This window comes from Notolabrus celidotus, chromosome 10, assembly GCF_009762535.1.
Source record: "Notolabrus celidotus isolate fNotCel1 chromosome 10, fNotCel1.pri, whole genome shotgun sequence".
Lineage (NCBI taxonomy): Eukaryota > Metazoa > Chordata > Actinopteri > Labriformes > Labridae > Notolabrus > Notolabrus celidotus.
Window position 1 is genome coordinate 30,397,408 of NC_048281.1, and position 25,702 is coordinate 30,423,109.

A 25,702-nucleotide genomic window follows, 5' to 3' on the forward strand; every position below is an offset into this window, starting at 1 on the left:
ACACCATGTAGCTGTTTTTTTACACTACATTAATTGTCAACATATTATAATGCTTTGAAAATGTTACATACCTTTACGACATGTTAGACAACAAACCAGTTATTTTCAGCCCGTAGCTTGTACAGAGGCATAAAAACCCTGCTGAGAAAAATGCTTTTCACTGATTGGACGATAAGCTCTTAAGATACAAACCATGACGCAACCAAGCGGCAACCTCCGGTCTCAAACGGTGAAGCCCATGCGGAAGTGTTTTAAACTGCAATACATGGAGAATCTGCTTGAGGCTGGCTGCAGAAACACTGGAAACCACATAGACATGAATGGGAAAAAGACAATCTTTGCAGCATTAATAGACATGTTTACAGCCTGGTTCAAAAAACGGCTTGGCCCTATGTAGCTAATCTCTCTATCGGCACACACTGTACGGGGGTGAATTTTTTTCTAACGCGACGGTTCAGAAGATATTAAGATTACGAGTTTTTGCCCAAATAAGGACATGACTGACTTGACTCCCGGTCGGGTACTCAAAGCTGTTGGCTAAGAGGCTTAAACATCCGCCCCTTTACATCACACTCTGCCTGGTTGAGTTCCGCATTTCCAATATGGCTGCCGCTGTCGATTGGCTTCAAAACAGCGCTCAGGAGCAGATGGGTCACCTATACTACGTCCATATTTTATACAGTCTATGGACGCAACTTAAGTTACAATCTAACTAGTTTCAATCTTAGACTTAATGCTGTAAGTCTTCACTGAATGTGAGGCCAAAGAATATAGAGCTCCCCTTGCTGGCTTGTTGCAGTATAAGTCAAAAACCCTGCCTCACTAATGTTAACAGATGAAACCGATTCCAAACTTTAACATGAAATTACACGTCAATTTTCCCTCAAACATGGATTCTGTCATTATAGTCAGTTCTCATTGTGCTGATTAATGTTCAAGTGATTACTTTTCTGAGAACTTAAGAAGTTATTCGATTTTAAAAAGATGACTGACAGCTCTGATGACGATTGAGGCTCCTGCAGTGTTCTGTACTTGATTACCGGAGTAGAGGATGAACGGTGAGAGACAACACAACACTAACACAAGAATCATTCTACTTTTCATAACCGTGCCTGTATAAATGTCCACCTTAAGAAATCAGAAGTGTGTGTGACAGAGCCTTGTGTTGGCATCAAGGTTTATTATCCTTTTATAATGTACAATATACAAAAATATAGGGTACCAAAAATTCACAGTGTCTAAAAGGCAGTGATTACAGTCTACATGACAGGTCTAACAGTACACCTGGTAAGTTGCATAGAAGGGCACAGAGCCTCACATCGCAGGGGACAGAGCTCAAAAGTGACCAATCAGACGAGACCCACGAAGTTAAAGTTAACATTAAAACAGCTTCATCTGTATTCCATTCGTCTATTTATGCGACTTATTTGATGTCAGTATTATTTGATACTCTCATTTTCATTGCTACACAGAGATATTTTTGAGCCAGGGTTCATGTGTCTCTGGAAATTTGATGTTTGAGCAGCTGGGGCCGGTCAGAAGCCACAGGCGGTTGGTCACATCATGGAGCTCTGCCCCCAAACAAACCTCATGGTTGGTGTGTACTTAGCTGCTGCACTTTTTTTTAAAACAACTATAAGGCTTTTTTAAACAAACAGTGTTAGCTATACAATATACAGATACATTTACAGGATCCTCTGCAGGGTCATTAAACGGGCTGCACAAGGCTGTTGCTCTTATATACAGATAGAGCTCTCATCTCGTGCATGTACAGTAGCCGAACTGAAAAGCATTGCTGGGTTAGCATTTATCGATCAGGCAATAGTAATAATAATAATAAAATATAGCTGTGAAAATGCCCTTTATAAACCAAGCTTGGACTATAAATAGTGTCTGCTTCACCTCTGCAGGAACCAGAAGTGCGAGGATGCTTTAACTTACAATGTTTAACATCTCATACATGAAATATAGAAAAACAGTAGAACGCCTGGAGTGTCAGCGACAGAATGTGGAGAGAGAAAAAACAAAAAGCACAAACAGATCGCCTTCACAGACCTCCTAATATATAGTCATATGTATGAAACCATTTACATTGTACAAAATACACCAACCCCCCAATCAGGTCAATCAGGAGTACAGACACACAGTCACAGAGTGCATGTTTATTTTCATGTACTCATCCACACACACATGCGCTCAGTAAGATCTGCTCCCAGGCAAACTTCTTAGCAAGCATGATTTTTTTTTTATTTTTCAAGCAGGTCAATGGATGCTGTTTCTTTACAGTAAAAAAAAAACATAGTATTAATTTTTATTATTTTATCTTTGTGTTAACATGTCACGTATCAGAGATGCAATGACAAACTTATGAAACTTGACAAAAATGGAAAAAAAAAAATGCAATCATTCAAGTGAAGTGAAATTAGAGAAAGAAGAATTTTTCAGCTATATCTTAATAAACAAAAATATTTGCTCCTATGCTACGGCTTGTCTGAGAATAAAACAAACATCTTAAAAAACAAAGATAAAAAAAGAACAAGTGCCAGTCTACTAGCTTATTCTATCATCATATAAAACCCAATCCAGTTGTTCAGCACACTGATCATATTTGATATGACCACTGAGCTATTTAGCACTCAGTAGATTCAATGCATCTCTTGGAGAATCAATTGGAGAATCAATTAATTCCCTTTCAGAAGTCTTTTATTGTTCTTCGAAAATAAAAAGGAAATAGAAGAAAACAAACCTCGCCCCTGCCCTCTATTGCATACAGGCACCCAAGGCATTCCCAAAGCTTTATGTACAGTTCAGACTGCTTCTCTCAGATCCCCCCTCGCTCCAGTGAACGTCCTTGTCCGTTAACGGCGTGTGACTCGTTTAGAAAACCTTCTCCGACTCAAGCTGAAGAGTAGAGACTCCTCCAACCAGCTGTCCAAAAACTTAATCAACTCCGAGGTTATTATCTTCCCGTCACGTGGCATACCAACAATGGAGGGCGTGCATCCGCCTCTAACAAATAAGCTGATATTGATCTCTAATTTACTTTATCATCGACCTCATTGAGTTCTCTCTTTTGTTGTTGTTCTGTCCCACTGCGCCGTGCGGGCAAGGACATGACAATATGCACTGTTTGTTCTCAGTAACTGCTTTGTTGTCTGGGGATTCAAAGTTCATTACAGGCTGACAATGTCGTTGGTAATGGAGAGGCATGAAACAGTGACCCAGATCCAGAGAAATTATTAAAAATGTGAATGTTTTTCCTCCAGAAACGCGCTCCATTCAGCACCTGTGCTGAACTGCTCTGGGAACAGCGATGTGCGTGGAGGCAGACCTCGTTCTGTTAAAGTTTTCCTAGCATGAACCTCTGAGTTGACACTGCTATATCCAGTCAAGCTCTTAGGATAACACCCCCCTCTCGGTTGGTTGCTTAAGTCCTTGACTGCACCAGGACCTGGGCCTTGTTATCCAAACCCACATCTCCTGATGGAAAGTTTCAGAAATGCCCTTGAAGAAACAAATCCAACCACGTGGAAGAGACTATGGGAGCGAGAAGAAGGGCGATGGTGAAAGGAAAAAAACCTGGCCGGGCTTTGGAAAGCACGTCAGTCACGTCGGTTCAGTTATGTCACCGTGGCTCTCTGTTGGTGTCCTTTACGGGGTGCTGGCATGGGGATTGGGAGTTACAGTTTTTGGGGCGTGTCTCAGCTGTTGTTACTGTTGTTGTAGGTCCTGCATGGCGACGGGGAGGAGTTGGGCTGGTAGTCGAATTTTCCAAGCGCCGTGGGATAGTAGGTGGTTGTGTAGACGTTCGTCTGCGGGAGCTGTGTCGGGAAGAAGTTTGATCTTTCATCTGGCAGCAGATTGTTCTTGTTCAGTGTCTGACAGGAGAGAATGAGAGGAAGACATCATTAATAATTAACAGAAGCAGAATGTTGTATGCCCGTATACTACTGATCATTTTTTAACTTTTACAACAAAGACAGTAGCTCTTTGGGTTGGTTAATGAGTCTTTGCATGCAGCTTTGAGCAAAGTTTAACCACCTGGTGGGAGAGTCGGGGGGTCGCCAGTCTCTGACACCATTATATTGGGGGTCTTGGACAGAAAAGTTTGGTAACCCTTGATCTGAAGTAGCTGTATTCAATACAAAAATAATCAACAATGTATTAAACAAATCTATGTAATAGGTTGAGTTAAGCTTCTCCTGGCTGCAGCCTCATGTATCTACGGTGGCCCTGATGGCTCACAGCACTGCAACTTAAGAAAACACATGCAAAAAGACAAAACACAAACAAATTATGAAAACATCTTCATCAATGTGACAACACATGCGCTGCATTTAGAAAATGCGCTGCAAAGACCACAACAGAATGGAAGTGTTTCTAGAGGACACTTAAAAGTGATGCACACGTCCGGACATGCTTGTTGTTGACAAGCGGTTCTATGGACCATGGACCAGGTGACATATTTGTTTGGTGTGGAGAGGGGGGACAACAGGGGGGTCCAGATTCAGTTTTACAGGGGCACTGGCCCCTGTTGGCCCCTCCCCAGGACCGCCACAGTTGTTGACGCTGAAACACTTACTTTATCTCATTTTCCAACACCACTGACGCTAAGTGAACCTTGATGGCGCTGTGAATCAAAATCTGCATTAACAACAAGCGTGTCCGGACGTTTGCATCACTTTTAAGTGTCCTCTGGAAACACTTCCACTGTGTTGTGGTCTTTGCGGCACGTTCTTCTAATATGTCGTGTTGTGGTCTTTTTCTAAATGCAGCGCATGTGTTGTCAAATTCATGAAGATGTTTTCTTAATTTGCTTGGGTTTTGTCTTTTTGCATGTGTTTTCTTAAGTTGCAGTGCTGTGAGCCGTCAGGGCCACCGTATGTATCACTGCTTACATGAGGCTGCTGTCGAACTTTTCATTGTACTTTCATCGTCAACAAAGATTTGAAGCACACTCACAAATCTGACTTTCTAAAACAGTGGAGAAAGTCTGTCTCAGGCAACAACATTTCAACTCATTCTCAAAGCAAACCAAACTGAGAGGACACTTTTTGTTTTGTTTTTTTGTCTTTATTCTTGTGCAACAATCTGTGCATCCTGTAAGCAGATTTGCATACTTTCATTTGTAGAAAATCCCTTAAGCCTGAAGACTTTCAGGGAAACATTTTTCTGCATTGGAAGATGATTGTACTGTAGTTGAGAAAGTTTTGAGAGCCCAACCACAGCGACAATAGACTCTTTAAGATGAATTAGTTATTGCAACATGTTTTCTGTTAATGATAAACACACAAATAATCTCACACCCTTGGCCCCAGCCTGCTCCCCCCCCCCCCAGTAAAATTGGTCTAGAACCACCACTGGTCAACAACAAGCATGTCCGGACGTGTGCATCACTTTTAAGTGTCCTCTGGAAACACTTCCGCAGTGTTGTGGTCTTTGCAGCGCGTTCTTCTAATGTGTCGTGTTGTGGTCTTTTTCTAAATGCTGTGCATGTGTTGTCAAATTGATGAATTGATGTTTTCTTAATTTGCTTGTGTTTTGTCTTTTTGCATGTGTTTTCTTAAGTTGCAGTGCTGTGAGCCGTCAGGGCCACCGTATGTATCACTGCTTACGTGAGGCTGCTGTCGATCTTTTCATTGTACTTATATCGTCAACAAAGATTTGAAGTTTTCTTAAGTTGCAGTGCTGTGAGCCGTCAGGGCCACCGTATGTATCACTGCTTACGTGAGGCTGCTGTCGATCTTTTCATTGTACTTATATCGTCAACAAAGATTTGAAGCACACTCACAAATCTGCCTTTCTAAAACAGTGGAGAAAGTCTGTCTCAGGCAACAACATTTCAACTCATTCTCAAAGCAAGAGGAAACTTTTTATTTTGTTTTTTGTCTTTATTCTTGTGCAACAATCTGTGCATCCTGTAAGCAGATTTGCATACTTTCATTTGTAGAAAATCCCTTAAGCCTGAAGACTTTCAGAGAAACATTTTTCTGCATTGGAAGATGATTGTACTGTAGTTGAGAAAGTATTGAGAGCCCAACCACAGCGACAATAGACTCTTTAAGATGAATTAGTTATTGCAACATGTTTTCTGTTAATGATAAACACACAAATAATCTCACACCCTTGGCCCCAGCCTGCTCCCCCCCCAGTAAAATTGGTCTAGAACCGCCACTGGTCAACAACAAGCATGTCCGGACGTGTGCATCACTTTTCAGTGTCCTCTGTAAACACTTCCGCAGTGTTGTGGTCTTTGCAGCGCGTTCTTCTAATGTGTCGTGTTGTGGTCTTTTTCTAAATGCTGCGCATGTGTTGACAAATTGATGAATTGATGTTTTTCTTAATTTGCTTGTGTTTTGTCTTTTTGCATGTGTTTTCTTAAGTTGCAGTGCTGTGAGCCGTCAGGGCCACCGTATGTATCACTGCTTACATGAGGCTGCTGTCGATCTTTTCATTGTACTTTCATCGTCAACAAAGATTTGAAGCACACTCACAAATCTGCCTTTCTAAAACAGTGGAGAAAGTTTGTCTCAGGCAACAACATTTCCACTCATTCTCAAAGCAAGAGGACACTTTTTGTTTTGTTTTTTGTCTTTATTCTTGTGCAACAATCTGTGCATCCTGTAAGCAGATTTGCATACTTTCATTTGTAGAAAATCCCTTAAGCCTGAAGACTTTCAGAGAAACATTTTTCTGCATTGGAAGATGATTGTAGTTGAGAAAGTTTTGAGAGCCCAACCACAGCAACAATAGACTCTTTAAGATGAATTAGTTATTGCAACATGTTTTCTGTTAATGATAAACACACAAATAATCTCTGTCATTTTAGCCCGCATGAGTCAAATACCTCCACTAGCCTGGGGGTGATCGCTCGTGTGCTGTAAGCGTATTCATAACTAAAGCAAACCAATCTAATACATTTCATTTAGCTCACGTCAAGCCTACTCAATACACTAATTTATGAGATGGCAGGAATTCACTGCAGGCCTCTTAAATAAAAACAAGTCTAAAACCCACATTTTATTCTAATGCATTTGCTGAGTGTCTGGTAAAAGCTGAACATAAGGTGAAACACTTTCCAGGGGAAGCATTAGACTAATGTAATCCATCTGAACAGCTCTGGGGACTGAGGCAGGAGGATAATCAGGTTAGAGTCGGTGAAATACACAATGCTGGGCATCATAAATTGGCCTGGAGGACAGGGAACCTGTTGGATAAACATTGCTGTAGAGGTGCACGGTGACATTGGCTGCACAACAGACAGAGACTGGCCCCTTCTGGTCATTAAAGCTAACGAGTTCAGGGTCTCAGCACCGCGTTGGCTGTCAGCACCATGTCCGCCAGCAACAACAATAACAACAAGCATGACAAGTGTCGGGAGGCTGACACGATCAGGAACGCAGAGCGTGGTCAATGTGGTTTGACACGTGTTCCTGTCATGCTCTTGGATCTGAGATAGAGTTAGGTTGACAGGAAGGTTAAGATGGATTGATCGGACGAGGGCCTCAATCAGTCTGAGTATGAAGTCAAAATACACTGGGATAAATATATTACATCTATAGTGGAGGCTCAACAGTTGCAAAACTGCTCAGCAGTTCCCCAAACTATGAGACAGGATTTTACAAAAAAATTAGCAAAGAATAGAGCAGCACTTATTTAAACTTCTGCTGCAATGATTTAAACAGAAGTCTGCCAAGCAGTGTTCATTTTGGCGGCTATTTTAGATTTAGTCTTAGTCTTTAGATGGAAATGCCTGTTAGTTTTAGTCACCTTTTAGTCTCTTCAGCCCTTTATAGTTTCAGTCTAGTTTTAGTCGGAGGAAACTCAAAACATCTTCACTCTTTAAATAATTCATGTAGTCGATCAGATATTGGTATCAGGCTTATACCAAGTGTTAAAATCCTCAACACTCCTTTAACACTTTTGCTTGTGTAATATTTTAAGTTAAATAATTCAGCCTGTCCCTGCTAAAATGTCAAAAGAACACATTCTTGATGGTGACCACTGTGACTGTATTTTGATTCTCTTGACTAACAAAAAAATGTCATGAAAGGACTGTACTGCACATTTACGACAGTCCTTGAATGCACCTGCAGTGACAGGCGCACTGGACAGAGTCAGTTCACAGCACTCTGAAATGCATCTGCATCTTTCAACAAGGAGCTGATCAAAACTTACAAAATGTGTCTGACTTATCACCAAATTGGATTAAATCAAGCTGAAGACGGGAGCTTTTTACGATAATGGTGGCAAAAACAACAACATCAAATATTAAAAAGACGTCCCCCGGTTGTGTCTTTGTCACTAACGCACACCGGGGGGTAAAAATCATCAATGAAGATAAGACATGCATGGAGGCGGGAGAGCTGGTTCATAAAGCACACCTGCTGCAGGTAGAGACCAAGCTAACACTGAGCCCCTCAGGTAATAACTCTGTCACAGGAATGCATCACTTTTATTTCTTAAGATTAGACGCACAGCGAGGAAACATGGATTTTGAATGTCTGACGGTCGGCCACTAATGTTTTCATCTCGTCAACAAAATCAAAACATATGTTCGTCAGAGTTTTTATTATCAGTGATGCACTTTAGCTCGTCATAGTCTCATTTTCGTCGTGAAAAAATGAGTCGTTGACGAACATTTATCGTCATAATTTCGTTAACTAAATGAACACTGCTGCCAATGTTAATTATTTGGCTAGCACTACCTCCAGTAGTACCTCATCCTATAGCTATCTATATTTGTATGTTTAAATGTCTTGTTTACTGTTATTGTGTACGCCTTCAAACGTCACTCATATCAGTGCAGAATGCATCAATAACTAGCACATGATATTATAGCTTTATGCTATTTCAGTGAGCTTTGTATGAGTTTCCCTTTCTGTCTTAACAGCTGAGTTCTTTCTGATAGATTGGTGTGGACATAAAACACTCCAAACACGTGTCAGAGGCGGCGTTATAATATCTTTGAGAGTATCAATGATTGCTCGGTGTGCAAGACAAAAGAAAAGCATACAAAAGTGCACCATAACTCTCAGGTGGAAGTAGTTTCTCGACTGGCTGTAAATGTGAATGCACAGTAGACCGATAGCTGTGGGAGGTCGAGGGCTGACTAATGCCTTAGAAAGTTAATGGGGCCCATTAATAAGAACTTGGTTTCCGGGAGGTAGGAGGGCTTAAAGCATACAGGTTCTGTATCACAGGAAGGAGGAATAAAAATGAACAGTAATTCATCTCTTTGGCTGCTGCTCTTTTTTAGATAAATGCATGAATAATGCTCTAAATAAAACATGAATCACATACATTACCCTTGAATCCTCCACATTTACATTGTTCGTGTCTGTGAATTTATGTAGAACCAGGCCAACCGTACTTATGCTTCGATTCGTATCACTTTCATCTCTATGATATTTAAACACTTCTACAAAAGCACTTCTCTGATCACGTACCTTGAACTCCATGGGCGTGTACTTCTCATTCTTTGGCGTAGTGTTGCCCTTGTAGTTGAGGTGGTTCGGAGTGGTGGGATGAATGATGGCAGACTCCTGCGAAGGCTTATGGAAACGCTGACAGTAGACGTAGATCAGGAAGGACAGCAGCCCCGCCCCGAGGAAACAGGAAACGCCAGTGGCAATTAGGTGGATGGAGGTGAATGCTGGAAAAGAGGAGGGTAGAGGGAGAGTTAAAAGGCTCACTCATGGATCACTTCAAATTAAAAATAATCTGTATCCTCACACCCCTGGCTTATTATTTATCCCGAATTAACCACAACTCAATTCCTGAAGGTTACCATAGATTTTGAAGAGTACAAAGGCATTTTATGAACCCCTGACTTTAACTGCCTCTCTCCCAACACCTCCAATTCTTATTTTTTGCATGACATACACTAGAAGCCGTCTGTAAAGGAAAGTTTCAGAACAATTAATCTCAACATTTCTTTTAAAAGATAACTTTTTCATTTCAGACATTTAAATCTGGGTTGTCCTAAATTCTTACCTCCAGTTTCAGCTCCATAAAAGTCTTCCTAACTTTAAAGACTCTGTCTGAAACCCAAAGTTATTGATACAGGAGTATAAATGGGCCAGTATTATCTATTATTCATCAACATTACTTTGTTGATGTTTAAATCCTGATTCTGTTTCATCCACCAGTAAAACCTCATCCCAACCTAAACTTTCCATTCGGTTGGTGTAGCTTAGATTTAATGTTCCCAAATGTGTTTGAGGGGGGATTAGTTTTCAGAGTGGAGCACTTTTGCTTCTTGGGTTTTCTCCCTCTCAAAAAGCCACTTATTTTTATTATAAATGCTCAATTCTCTGAACCAAGTGTGTGTGACTGAACTGAGTGTATGAAATGCCAGGTTGTGAAAGACATGACGTTAACATTGTTTTTCTTCTAATGTAATAAAACCAGGCAAGAAATGTGCTTTGATTGGGTATCTGCCACCTAGGGGTGCACGATTTTGACAATAACTCCATTTCGGGGTTGATTTTGCCGATAATGATAATTAAGAATCATTTTCATCCCTCACTTCATAAACTGCTGCAATACCTTTATGGGAGTGGTTTCAGGGCTTTTAGAAAATTATCTCATTTGCAGTAAAAACAGGACCCTGATTTAAGTATGAAACATCATAGCAGTGTGCAAAGACACAAACACATACCAGCTGAGCAGAGAGAGGGAGATCGCACAGGAGGAAATATTTCCTGTAACCTGATGTAACTTAATACCTGCAATTCATGTGATTCGACAACTTGTTCCATTGAAAGTTCAGCAGAGACTCAGATAAAGTGCTTTGCAAGTGACTTCATTTACTAAAAAAACATTCTGGACACAATTTCAGAATAAAAGCATTGTGTGAAAACGAGGGGAGTCTCTCTGCAGAAAGATCAGATCTGGCTTTTGCTTTGAAAAGCACTCTGGAAGAGTTGCCATATGATATTTGTCATGCCTGGAACATAAATATAGCTGATACAGAGCGTATACAGCCCTCAACTTAGCATTTGTCTGTCTATCTCGTCTGAGATCTGCAAGAGGGTTGCAGAAAATAAAGACAAGCCTTCAATTCTCTAGATTTTAGGCGTGTGAGACGGACATGAAACACATTCCAGTTGTGCTGCATGTAATCTGGCCTGCTAGGCTTGAAGTTCTGTTAATATGTGTGGTTCCCTCAGGTGTGTTTTGATTGTTTTTTGCAATATGGCAGACACACTCAATATTGGAAATTTGCACATAAAAGCAACAATTAAGACGTTTTATTACACAATATATACAACTCATCACTCACTATCATCTAAAGACATTTATCATTATAAATAATTTTTAACCTACTGTTAAACTACAGTTAGGATATCAGAAAATAACACAAACATTCTTTACTTTTTGTTTTATCTATCCTACACTGTTCATCTTTGAGGGCTTTCTTCTTAAGGCCAGGGATGTGCATGTAGGCCAGTGCTTCTTCTCAGTGATTTTGAGGCTTTTAAAACATCTTCAGTTTCTGGGTGGGTTCGCCATTGCATACCACATATGAAGCACAATTACTGTCCTGAATGTTCCCTTCCTCCTCCTGATTGATGCTAGTTTTTTTGCACAGACTCAATAAATAATTCCATGAAAATGTACACATAATGTATGAGAACACACAACACAGACAGACATCTGTAGAAACAATCAGGGGCGAACCTCGACATGCACACAGACACCGAGTGGAGGCAGCTGTTTATCCACTTACCTCCACAGTGTTGGTCCTTATCAAAACCAGATGCAGGGAGAATGACTGCAGAGAGGAGAGGAACACAGGGTCAGACAAACACATGCATGCATTACACACACACATGCACACACACACACACACACACACATACACTGTCCCTGGAGAGACAGCCTTCAAAACACGACAACCTTCGACTGTAACATCGGGGGGAGTTGAAACATGCAGAAACAAAAACAGTGAATGAGAAATTGAAATGTCATTGAATATATTGCATAAACGGTCCATGGAGAGTTTTTCTGCATCAGTGAATTCTTAAACTTTCTTCTAGAGAAATGGACTGTTGAGTGAGAAAACAGTTCTGCTCTGGGAGATTAAACCTCCCCAGTCGCTGCCTGAGACACTTTACAATAATTTACAGCTCCAACGTGTCCTGCCCCCCACAGATAGCAGAAGGGAAAAAAAGGTTGCAGGAAGGTGTTCGTGTGAGCAGATTTAATTTCGGTGCTACATCTCCTGATTAATTTTTTCACCCATTTTTTTTAGCTCCCTCACAGACACCTCCCCCTCTGCAAGTGACCTTAACAAATCCATCCATCGCCTCATTGAAATTTGCAATAAAATCAGATGTGATTTGGTGTTGTGACAACCCATTAATATTAATAGGCTTGGTCTGAACTCATTAGACATTCTGAGCGAGGAGAGGGAAACGCTGGCAGGCCATGAAAGATCATTTTGGGAGAAACTTTTTGAGATCGTCATCGGCATAATAAGGTACTCTGAGGCTAACAGGGTCAACCGCTAACTTGTTGGATTCTCATGGACTTAATTATGGTTAATTAGCACAAGCAGATGACATCAGTGCAGGAAGAGAATGTAGGCTACATACAAACAGTATGATTGTGGATGCTTGGATGGTGACTGATGGTACTAAAGGACCGTGACCATGTTTTGCACACATTAGAGGGTGACAGACGATCGTGTCTCAAAATCAAAAGCTGAGTGTCGGCCTGACGGAGGACTGAAGGATTGTGGGGTGAACCTCAAGATCCCCCCATAACTCATCAACCCTCATGCTGATGACACAGTGGTGAAAAAGTTAGTGCTAAATGCTGTGAGGAGATGTATCCAAGACATATTGAAGATACAAATTCCTTTGGATGCTAAACTTTTTTTACTCTGTTTATACCCTGCAAATTATAACATTGGAAAGAGACAACAGATCTTTCTGAAACTGGCTATAGTTATCACACCTGATCGAGGAACCCGGGGATGAATAGATGGCCCTCTGAGATACCCATGTTAAAGGTGACATATCATGCAAAATCGACTTTGTAATGGTTCTCCACCTGAAATATGTGTCCCTGGCATGTCTACAAACCCCCCGAAAATGAAAAAAATCCATTCTGCCCCTGTTCTGATTTCTCCACCTTTCTGTAAATGTGTGCTGAAACGAGCCGTTTTAGTTTTCAGTGTTATTCATACGTCACAACACCATCCGGTCTGTAACGGAGTCAGAGCTCGGAGCTTGTTCAGCCCGTAGACTGTATAAAATACAACTCAACCCCTCCTTCGTTTTTCAATCCCTGCACACATGTGTGCTAACAAGGAGCTTAGGAGGGAGGCATGCTAGTTGTAGGCTGTCTTAATAAACACAAAGGTCGGTTTTACTCCCCACGTCTGCAGATTTGAAGATCTAGTGGATGATTTTTATTTTTCATGGAATAGTGCTAGCACTAGTTAGCATAGCCACATAGCTACATGTTCGTAGCTGTGTACCAAGACACACGTCGACATACTGACAAATAAAACAACAAGAAACACTAAATCTGTGACCAATGGTTCAGAAAGGTCCTGCTGCAGGCGCCTCTCCGTCAGGATCAGATTCAGAGGGTTGAAGTAACGTGGGTCTGTGAGCAGCCGTGTATATTCAGCTAACATGTAAACATTAGACATTCTCAACATTTTCATTTAAAGGCACAGACACAGAAAACAGCCTGTTCTGAGCAGGGCTGAAAAAGAGGGGTTTACAGGCAGACCAGAATCTGACTTCAAAGTCTTTTTTTGAGCAATAAACCTTAAAGACATGTTTTGGGGACCTCTTAGACCAATATATTTTGATGACAAAGAGCATAATATGTCACCTTTAATGTCAAATGCTCAATACTAGACTGAGATATATCACTTTCAACACTCCCCAACTCTAACTACTGACATAGTACAAGAACTGTTTTCCTTCTTCTTATTCATTTACTCTGTTTTTTTTCTATTTTATACATTATAATTTTTATTATGTACTTGTACTTATTCATAGTTATCTTTTATTTTATGTATTTGTTTGTGTATGTGGGTACATGTGTATGTATATAATGTGTGTGTGTGTATACATGTATAAAGTTGTTGAAAATCATTAAAAACAATGTTGGGGAAAAAAAAAGTTAGTGCTAAATAAGTGTGAGTTAGCCGAGTTGTTAAATGTAGATCTGGGTGATGGGTTATTTTCCTCAGTTTTCATTAAAGCTGCAGATTTCTGTTGTAGTATTTGATCAAACAATAAAGCCAGCAACCACCTCCTTCTATTTTTAACTAATATTCAGCTGTGATCTTTTTTTTATTTTCCTTGTAGGACAAAATAATCTGTAATCAAAATCTAAAAAGCGAACAAGTTCAAACCACTAGAACATCTGGAGTATCATGTTCTCAGCTTCCCACTCAAACGAAAGAAAGACTGCAAGATAATTGTTGTTTTATGAAGGCCACTCAAATGCATGATAAACCAGCAGAATCATGCACTGTATTTGGGGATATTTATCACTGCAAAGGAGACAGGTTGCCTCCGAAAGTTTCTGGCAAAAGCCCATCACAGCTGAGGAACCTTCGATCACCCGGCCTTGACCTGTTCCCTTTAAAAGATGCAGCTGCTGTTGTGTTTACCCCAAAGCAGACTGACTCACCAGGTATTTCATTGCAGTCTCTCTTCTGAGTGCTGTTCCCCACACAGGGGACGCTTCCCTGAGCACCACACACCCGGCTCCTCATCTGTAAGCCTGAATCATCACAGGCTGACCACAGCGACCAGGCCATCCAGCCACCTAAACACAGAAGAAAGAGCAATCAATAGAAACCTAGACAAACACAAGTCCACATCAAACTCAGACGGCCTGGAAACCAAACGCGCCCACCCAAGCTGTCACCACCCGCGGCCAATAACCTTCAGCCAAACTCACCCAAAAAAGTGTTTGTGATGTAAACAGGATTGGGAGAGTAAACCCATGGAGAGTTTGTTTAGTGCATTGCGGAGATGTTTGTCTCCTGAGCCAAGCTTTAGTACCGTTTCCCCGCAGCAGGCGACCGAGCAGTAAACAAAGACTTCTACCCAAGAGGAAAGAGAAAACTCCCAACTCTCAGCGACTCCCTTTGAACCATGCACTTGCTCCACTCTTGCACCCTGTATTTAAAAACACCGGAGTGGAGGGAGCACAGGCTACTGCATTGAAAGGCTGATGAAAAAGCTGGATTGTTATTCAGGGTGCTCTCAAGTGTGCAGTTTTGGCAGAGGAGGCTTGAGTAGAGGCAGAGGACAAGCCTCTTTTTTACCTTTCCTATCAGTCTGGTGCTCACCGACAGGCTGCTCAGTCCCAGCCATCTGCTCCCTTCTTGCCACACAACCATCTAGACACACACAAAAACACACCAACCACCTCAAACGTGTTCAATAACCGTGCATCACCACAGTCCGCTTTAATTGCTTCATTTATTCCCATTTATTTTTGTCATCCAGACAACCTGCGTGATTGTACTGTTGAGTCAGAGGAAACGCCATTAGGCCCGAGCCTCCTTGTTAGTATTCAGTCCTGACAGTCCTTCCTGCTGTCCTCTATTACTGCTGGAGACTTTAATCAAATGACCTGGGACAGGGGCATCAAATATCCCCGTGACTGACAGACAGCTTTCCTCTAATTACGCATACATAGACGATGATGGCGGCACCAGGAGGACCAGAAAGATGGCTGATGTTGAACTGGTCAATAAAGAAGCGGATGAGGAGATGGATTGGGGCTGGAAAGGTTGTTAGCTGACAGTCGATTGGCACAGGTGTGTTGGTCCACGTCAAACAGGAAAACATTAACCTGATAAAGGAGGCGGATTAGCATCTCCACAAAGAGAGAAAAAAAGACAAAAAGCCATTTACCTTCCTTTGTCTGTAATTACCAGGGAGGCTGACTGTAAGCGCTACCCTCTCTGTGAGTGACAGCTGGGCTGATTCGAAATGAAAGGCATATCAGGGAAAGAGGAAACAACTATTTAATTCAGGCAGGAATCATCTGCACTACAAGGTTCTTCTGTACACATGGACCAACACTTTGATACACATGCATGAACACATTATTTGTTCCCCAGGAAATTTAATAACCAAAACTACAATGTTGTGACAAAATGTTAGAGGCAGTTTGATATTAAACTCTAGAAGCAGCATCAGGCTGAGACCCTGTGAGAGTTCTGATTATGGACATTTTTCCCCCTTGAATTAGCCCGCAGATCTCTCATGAATATTTCAACGTCCTTGTGGTTGCAAAATGAAAATAGAAGGGGGAGGCCATGGGGGGCGTTGTTACACATCTCACATCTCATCATCACATGGTGCAGGACTTTGTGGGGAGCAAGGCTAAACTCGAAATTAAAGGAAGAAAAAAAAACATGAGGACACCCAATTTCATTTCAGCCCAAGTTTGGCAAGTTTTCATAGTTTTCCTTTTGTTATGTCCACTTCAATTACTGCAGTATTTAATCTTACTTTAAAGCTAGACCTTTTCTTTTTTTTTTTTAAATTAATGAAATTCACAGTGAAACATTCCCTAAGTTGCTTTTATTGTACTATTCTTACTTCTAATACAAGTGCATGAAGTCTACCTCTAAGATTTTTCACAGTCTAAGAAAGGAATTTTTTCTGAGTGCTGCTTTCAGCGTTGAAAAGCTACGTTCAGGAAGGTCAACAGCCATACATCTTAAAAATGATTCTATCAGGTACTACACAGATACTTGATAGATAAGTATTCTACAAGGTTGCTTCCATTTGAGACAAAAGTTCAGATTAAAAAGATAGACTTTATAAAACATGGATGAATTCTCTGCAACAACACCCAGTGGTTTTTGATGTTTTGAAGCATACTGATTGCGTACGCCATATTGTAAATCCTGATACAGGCCTTTAGTCTTCTCACTCCCAGCTGCAGTGTGCAGCCTGTCAGTCAATCCAGCCATGTCCTTAATGATGCCAAACTAGTAATCTTAATATCTTCAAAACTACTGAGCAGTGCTGCCAACTCCTCAGTGAGGAAAGTAGCTATTGGCTGTCCTAAAAGTCGCTAGAAGTCACTAAATGACGTCATCGCCTAATTTGCATAATCTGAATTGTAATAGGGGCTGCACGGTGGTGCAGTGGGTAGCGCTGTTGCCTCACAGCTAGAAGGTTCCTGGTTGGAATCCCCAGCCGGGCGGGTGCCTTTCTGTGTGGAGTTTGCATGTTCTCCCCGTGCATGCGTGGGTTCTCTCCGGGTACTCCGGCTTCCTCCCACAATCCAAAAACATGCTAAGGTTGATTGATCACTCTAAATTGCCCGTAGGTGTAAGTGTGTGCATGAATGGTTGTCTGTCTCTCTATGTTAGCCCTGTGATAGGTTGGTGACCTGTCCAGGGTGTACCCTGCCTTCCGCCCGAAGCCAGCTGGGATAGGCTCCAGCCCCCCGTGACCCCTAACGGGATAAGCGGTCAAGATAATGGATGGATGGATGGATGGATGAATTGTAATAGACGCTGCAGGAGAGATGTGTGACGTCCAGGGAGAGACAAAAAGAGGTTAAAACACACCCTAAATATGTTTATAACTATACTTAAGAGCCTAAAAAAAATCTAATTAAAAGATAACAAAATCTAATTTAATCTAATTAAAACATTAAATTAAACATTAATTTTTTCAACAATATCATTTTCAAAATATTCATTGTATAAAATCTACATTAACAATCTAAATGGGTCGGGTTAACATCTTTTGCTCTGACTGCAGCTGCGAGGGTCTGCTGCGTGACTCAGATTGAGCCGTCTGTGAGTGCTTTGGGAGAACCCGCTGCTCATTTAGAACGATACATGCTTTCATTTCAGATCAATCAATCAATCAATCAATCTTTCTTTGTATAGCACCAAATCACAACAAACGTTATCTCAAGACGCTTTTACAAACATAGGAGGTCTAGACCACTCTATGTCAAATTATGAACAGAGACCCAACTTCAAGACAGGGTAAGACTCAGTCTGACCCCACCTTAATCCATCATGAGCATTGCACATCGCAGTATTTAGCTAGTTACAGTGGTGAGGAAAAACTTCCTTTTAACAGGCAGAAACCTCAGGCAGAACCAGACTCATGTTAGACAGCCATCATGCCTCGACCGAGTTGGGTCTGGAAAGACAGATAGAGGGGAGTAAGAGAGAGAGGTGATAGTGAGTCTCCAAAAGTCTCAAATAACACCAGAGAAAGTTGCTAGATTTGTAGCTAGTCGCTTTTTTGACAAAAGAGTCACTAGAGGGGTCTGAAAAGTCACTAAAAATAGTGACAAAGTAGCTAAGTTGGCAACACTGCTACTGAGTTCTAAAAAAAAAAAGGCCCCAGTACAGCTGATAGAGAAACTTGCTATTCAGGCTAGAATCATTTTTTGAACCAGGCTGTAAACACATTTATTTTTGCTTTATAGATGGGCTTTTCTGCATGGGTGTGTAGTGGCCTCCAGGGCTTCCAGAGCAAGCCTCAAGAAATGCAGGTTTTAGCACTTCCACATATTTTAAGATCAAAGGTTGCCACTTGATAAAAACTGGCAGTGTTTTCCGGGTTGTCCCACACACAAAAGAAGACTTTTCATATTCAACAGTGCCCATATTGATTTAGCCAAAGGTCAAAGGTCGAGAACAATGCTGTTAAAGTAAATAGACAAATAAAAGTATACTACAGCCGATTATATTTACACTGGGAACAATATCTTGCTGCAAAAGCAATAATTTTGGCACATCACAAACTTACAACAAATTTGCAAAATCAGTCCGTCCCATCAGGAGTTATTGGAGCACCAGTTCTGGAAGGATATCCATTTCTGATATTTGAAGTAATTTTTTTGTGCTTCCAGGAGCACAAAAGCAGAATTCCTTACACTTCAGCACTAAGTTTGGAGGAAGCAGAAAATCTCATCTTTTATTTCTTTTTTGGTTAATTTTTTATGGCTTCACCCAGAGAGGTTAGGACAGTGGACAGAGTAGGACACTGGGAGAGAGAGAGTGGGGAACGATATGGTGCAAAGGGATACAGGTTGGAATAGAAACCGGGCCTCCACACATGGAGCGCACAAGTTTAACCACCAGGCCGTGGTGGCGCTCCTATCTTTTAATCCTTTACAAAGATCCATGACCACAATGAACTTGTAAGACGCAATATTAGCAGGTAAACACGTCCTGAAACCTGGAGCAATGAGGAGGGTGAGAAAAGATGTTCTTCTGTAATTGGGGTCTATTGATTGTTACATGTTACTACACTTTGCACTTTAAACATACCATATATTGGCCAGAAATTTTGACATACACTTCATACTGTTAGTTATTTTCATGCATTTAACATCTGAGTCATACATGCACTCAAGCACACAAGCATTCAAAACTTTAAAAAGATGATGTAGGATGTCAAAACAGCAAAATACGTAAAGTGGGTCTGTTTTAAAACTTATCCAGGAGAGGTTGCCATAGCGCTTAGAACTCCAGCAGCACAGCAGGGACCGACACGGTGGGAGGATGAGGTTGTTTGCTCATCGTGACTGTTTATTTTTGAGATATCTTAGACCTGGTTTAGTCATTAGGAAAAGATGAAAGAAGCAATTTAGCCGAGGGGACGACACAGAAGTGAAATGCTGTGGGAGATGATTGCCTGCCTGAAGGTGTGATGAAAGCACCCCAGGCAGCGGTGGCATGACAGAGTTAGATTTTTTAAATTTATGTGTGACCTTACCATCGCAGGTGTGTGTGTTACACAGGGCCTCTTCAGTGTGTAGTCCTATGCAGATGTCTCCACCAATGGAAGGGGCGGGGCTGTTGCAGGTGCGTGTGCGCTGGTAGTGACCGCCGCCGCAATCCACCGAGCACTGAGACCAGGATGACCAGCAGCCCCATGCACCATTCACTGGAATACACACACACATGTACATATTAACAAACTATGAAATACCAGAACAATAAAAACAGATGAAGCCTTTATATTTAAATATCTGATGAATCAAAGGACTCGGTCTCAGATTTGCACAGCTGGTCTCCTACAAGAGTCCTCGTCTTTGTATCTTCATGTCCTTTGTACCGTTGTATTGACTTTGACTTCCCATGGGGACTGTTAATGTTCCATCTGATCTAATTATGAGCCCGTGACCGACTAATTGACTGGCTTGTTGACTGGCTGATTTCCGTCTGACTGACGAAGAGGGGCGTAGTTGCCAGGTAACGTCACAGCCCAACAGAAAACTCCATTAGCTGAGTGGATTAGTGCGACACGGAGGGAGGCAGGCTGTGACCCACTTTACTCTGACTAGGTCTCACCGCCCCGCTTCACTGAGTCTTCGACTAACTGGCTGTTTACATGGTTGACTGGCTGAGTGTCTGACTGGCTGAATTACTGAACAACTAGCTAGCTGACTGACACACTGTTTTAAAGACTCTTTCACCCTCTGCCTGTCCTCTCGTGAGGCTGACTGGTTGAGTTCATTACTGTTGAGAAGTGGGATGTACAAAGGTTAAAATATTTGGCATCCATCCACTGAAAAAAATTTAATTGAACCAAATTATTTGGAAGAGCTACACAAATTCTGACCGGGATTTGCATAACTTAATAAACCTTTCAAAAAGCTGTGAGTTTGTGGACTAGTTATATGAATTTGAAACTCGACCTGAATGACTTTGAATTTGATCTCAACTCATTTAAATGAACTAATACTGGTTTTGACAGGCCTGAGAATAAACCTGTCCTCTTATGTTGATTCTCTGAGTTGACGTCTTGACTGACTTTAGAATCTACTCACTGAAACTCCAAAGACTTGACGTGAACTTGCCCAACAATTATTCATACTCCATTTGGTTTGAATAAAAAAAGCTTCATTCTAATTGGCATGAGACTTGACTTTCACTCTGCTCTGATGAAAATAAGACTTGCAGTGTTTGAGACCTTTGACTTTTAAAGACCTGGGACTTAAGTATTGGTTTACCTAACTGACTTTTGAGTAAACTCAAGAGACTTTACTTTGGACTTGCCCTTGGTTTGCACTAACGTGAAACTTGATACAGACAGAGTTGTTATTTGTATTATATTGATTAAAGCATAAATATGATAGACATAAGACTTAAGTCAGACTTTCTTGAGGTTGGACATGAACTTGTCAAGAATTGGATCCTCAAGTTAGATCTCAAGAACGACTTCATTGCCATCCTGACTGACTTGAGACTTGACTTGTTGAATCGAAACCAAGACCTGACTTGAGTCACATTGACTGCACTTTGTTTGGTTGGAACTGAGGTTTCACTTTGACTGACATGAGATTTGACTTGTGCTTTACTAGGACAGAATTTAGACCAGAAGTATCTAAGATGCAAACTTAAATTTTTCATATAACTTTGGACTGACTTGGACTTTTTCTCACATTGACTTGTATTAATTTGGATTGACTTGAAGCATGTCATGTCCCTGAACAAGAACTGAGACTTAAAGACTTGAGGCAATACTTCCTTACTTACAATAAGTACACTTAAAACTTGACTTCTTTTAAATGACCTGATTTATTCTGACTTTGCCTTGTCTTGCATTGACTAGCTCATGTTTTTTTAAGTTATATTTTTGGGCATTTTCACCTTTAATGGGCAGTACAGCTGAAGAGAGACAGGAAATGCAGGGAGTAAAGAGCGGGGGAGGACATGCAGAAAATGGTCGAGACTAGGACTCAAACCCACAACCGCTGCGATGAGGACTATATCCTCTGCATATGGGATGCACGCTTAGACCGCTAGGCCAACGGCGCCCTAACCAGCTAAGGTTTAAATATTTTTTTAAGGTCAGACCTGAAGACATGCCACTGACTTGTATTTCGCAGATGGAGACTAACAAGTTGACTTGTGTCAGGCTTTATTAGGGTTTCAGCTGCAGCTGCAAAGACCTACAAACAGCTTTGTGATGTTGTTCACTGATTTCAGGCTTTAAAGTCAACTTGCTTTTTGTTTGTTTTTGAAGAGACAGGGTTATTAAAAGTCACTCTAAGAAGTGAAGTTTGAGATCACAAACTTTGTTGAAAGGAGGGTTTTTAGGTCTCCTACAATGCAACTTATAAATGACCGATTCAATGTCTGCTTTCACTCAGAGACACACTCCCTACTTCCCTTGTGTGCACACTCTACAACTACACAATTGATTTCAATCTCCTCTGTAATCTATCCTGCCTCCATCCTCCTCTCTAATCTCATCGTTAATTACTATTTCACTCTCATTCTCTCTTTTGTCACTGGCCTTGTCCTTCTCACCTGTAAGTCTACCCAGGACAGGCGCAGTGAGACCAGCTGCACCCGTGACACTCATAGATAAAAACTCTGTGATTGGTTACCCTCCAGTGGGAGGTAGCCAAGGCCGCCTCTCCCGGGCCTCCTTGGGTTACACGTGTTGGTTTCTAAGTCCACCCGTAAGAATTTCATGTATCTAACAATAACTGTCAGTTGAATACACGACAGGAATTTGATCAGCTCTGCACCATTTAATCATAAATCATTAATTCATAAGGTAGCAGTCATGAATATGTAAGAGGAGCTCTTCAGAGGAGTTCAGGGCTCTTTCTGATGCCAGCTGTTATGAGCGTGTGCCTGTCCCCGGTCTGGTTTAATAAGTGGAGCCTGTCAGTGCAGCAGTCTGTGGTCAGCAGAGTTCTAGGTCAGCTGATTATGGTTTGATGAGGAGGTCGAAATAGATAACTTCATTTGTCCGAGGACTCTCCATGCACTGCTGCAGCTGCTGGTAACCATTAGCTAATGAAGCTAATGATCCACTCAGCAGTCTTTTACTTCCACCATTGACCTCCCTCTCTCACTCTGTCTCCATTTGTGTCTCTTACTGTGGCCGTCTTTGCTTTATGAACCCATAATATACTGAAGAAGGTAGAAAGGGGCCAATAACTGACTTTATCTGCACTCTTCTTGAGTGTTTGTATCTTCCAGTACTGAAGTTGTGTTGGAGAGACTTCTGTTCTCTGAAAACTTGAGATGTTCCGACCGTTCTCAGATACGAGTGTGCCAGAAACACACGTTTGTTTCACAACTTGGCCCCACTACAGTTTAGGAGTGTAAATCACTCTCTGGCCAGTCTCTTGCTCGGTCACTAGCTCTTGTTCTCATCTTTGTTAACTTGCTCAGAGGTCTCTTCGGTCTCTTTACCTCTGCCATGGTGGCTGGACTCAGAATACCCAGCTAACAGCTGTAAAGGGAGGTTTTTTCCCTTTAAGACTTTCTGCCAGAAAACCGTGCTGTACATCACACAGAGGACTTTAACGTTAGGGTAACTGAAACATGGTGTTGGAAGAGGTGCAGGATGTGAAGGAGAAGTGGCACCATTCTCCCTACAAGTTAGCTACATCATCATGATTTGAATGGCGTTATCTTAAAGGTACAGTGTGTCAAATTTAGCAGCATTTAGCAGACCAGACTTGGTAGAAATGGAATATAATATTTATAAGTATGTTTAAATTTGTGTATGATCACCTAAATATAAAAATAGTTTCGTTTTTGTTAACTTTGAAGAGTTAAACCTTTATTTAGCCGAAAATGCTCAGGTTTTAAGATGAGGAAGAAATAGAAGAAGAAGTAGAAGTAGAAGAAGAAGTAGAAGAAGTAGAAGAAGTAGAAGAAGTAGAAGAAGAAGAAGAAGAAGAAGAAAAAGAAGAAGAAGAAGAAGAAGAAGAAGAAGAAGAAGAAGAAGAAGAAGAAGAAGAAGAAGAAGAAGAAGAAGAAGAAGAAGAAGAAGAAGAAGAAGAAGAAGAAGAAGAAGAAGAAGAAGAAGAAGAAGAAGTGATGGTTGTTCTGAGCAAAATAATTAGAATTTATAGACATTTTTGATATGAAACACTTGATGAATGGAGGATCATGCTTATCAAGCATCACAGGAGCTTCAGGAAGGGTGAGCAATATCACTAAAAATTCCCAATTCTACACACTGTACCTTTAAGGTTAAATAGTTACATAGCATTGCTTTAAAAAGAACATTTCTTAATCTTGTCAGCATAAGGCACATAATCGTGCACATTTTACTGCACTATTCCTTGTGGATTCATATTTTAACGTCATGGTTTTCGACAAATGAGTCAAAGTGGGTCCTCGGTGAGTCATTATCATCCAAAACTGTAACGGAGTGTTCAGGCTGATCCATCAGACTGTCACTCCCAGAGGCCAGAGCCTTTATTTCAGCATACCTAGACATTTAATGCTCATGAAAGACATCACCACCACCACAATCTGGAGTAAACTGCAGCCACCTGATCAGGCACAACTCAACAGAAAGTGAAGTTATAAATACACATGGTGTGTAGCCAGTGCAACTCCACTCAGGAAATAAAAGGGAAGGATTAATGTGTTTCTGTACTGGGTTTTCAACGAGTTTTGAACCCACTTTTTAGATTTTTCATGCCTCTAACTGATTCTGACCCATTTTAAAAGAACAATCAGAATGTAAACACAACACTTGAAACACTGAGTCCTGAGTAAACTCACTAAAAGTATAAATTCAGTCCTGCAGAGTTACTTTTCTGTGTGTTACTCACCAGGACACGCCTGCACATTACAATCCTGATAGTCCACAGGTGAGCCACGGCATGCGACAGGGGCGCTCTTCCCTTCTGGTCCAGAACAGGATCTTCGCCGGGTCCGGTAACCTTTGGCACAGCTCTGCGAGCAGCTAGACCAGGTCTCCCATGAGGCCCAGCTGGCACCCGCCACCCTCACAACCGGTGTCTTCAAGAGCTCCTCCACAAGGGCTGCAGAGAGAAGTAAGAGAGGGGTAAAAAAAAACAGGTTCAGGTTAAGTTAAAGTCACAGAAATATATGCAGTGCAGACAAATTGAGACTTGAAAGGATTTACAGAGATATAAAGCATGCATATCACTGTGCAAGTCACAGCTCGTATATGACTTTGCCAGCAGGCGTGTTTCTGTGTGTCCTTCCTTTAAACTCCATCTGTGTCTCTCATGCATTTCACAGTTTCCTGCTGTCGGTGTTTCGTCAGCTTGTCAGAGTCGTCGGGCCCCCCCAAGGAGGCTGACAGGGGGAGACAGGTAATCGATTCGTGAGGAGGGGGCCATGAAAATGCCACCAGCAGACTGTGACCCCATGGAGCTTTTCTGTGTGGAAGTGCTGGACTGTGACAGCGCCACTAACAGCATGTTGGGGAGCTAACAGGTCTAACAATGGGGCCCATTCAACATGTCTCGACTGTGACTGGTCGCTGCCTTATCACTGTTCTCTCACAGCAGTGAAATATTTGTGTTTGTGTATGCATACAGATAACAGATTAATATTTATTCACATTTCTTTATGCAAACAATCAGAATAACCTGCTCAGACTTTGGTTTTCGATGTTTTTTTTCCCATTGAATCCCACTTCAACTTGGTTTTAACAGAACTGACATTATATCTGTTATTCTAATAAACTGCATAGCGATCTTGAAAGTGAAATCACAGCATCAAAGTCAAACCTAGAAGGAGCGTAAGCAGCAGAAAGAAAAGGATTTTAGTCTTCATTTGATTTTGCCAGAGCCCACCTACTCATGGGAGCTTGTTCCAAAAAAACAGAAGCTCAGCAAGCAAAGGTTCCATCCTGCAAGAACATTTGGATCGGCACCATCAAGATAGGAAGGACTTACGCTGGGACAAGGCAGTAAATGTAGA

The 25,702-nt window shown here is 41.4% G+C and overlaps 1 protein-coding gene across 6 annotated transcripts in view; it reads right to left on the minus strand.

The window, feature by feature from the left end:
* Positions 1–1,148: 1,148 nt before the first annotated feature.
* The window catches only part of sema5ba (sema domain, seven thrombospondin repeats (type 1 and type 1-like), transmembrane domain (TM) and short cytoplasmic domain, (semaphorin) 5Ba), a 288,051-nt gene continuing 263,497 nt past the window's right edge, over positions 1,149–25,702 (minus strand). For 3 of the 6 annotated variants that reach the window (XM_034694406.1, XM_034694407.1, XM_034694408.1), the window contains 7 exons: positions 24,580–24,792; positions 19,758–19,928; positions 15,311–15,385; positions 14,668–14,805; positions 11,735–11,779; positions 9,450–9,655; positions 1,149–3,878 (listed from right to left, as the gene is read on the minus strand). In XM_034694406.1, coding sequence (XP_034550297.1) covers positions 3,702–3,878; positions 9,450–9,655; positions 11,735–11,779; positions 14,668–14,805; positions 15,311–15,385; positions 19,758–19,928; positions 24,580–24,792 — 1,025 coding nt within the window. In that variant the 3' untranslated portion in view covers positions 1,149–3,701. Of the gene's footprint in view, positions 3,879–4,041; positions 4,133–9,449; positions 9,656–11,734; positions 11,780–14,667; positions 14,806–15,310; positions 15,386–19,757; positions 19,929–24,579; positions 24,793–25,702 lie in introns of all 6 variants that reach the window. The other 3 variants (XM_034694410.1, XM_034694409.1, XM_034694411.1) reach the window with 3 other exon arrangements.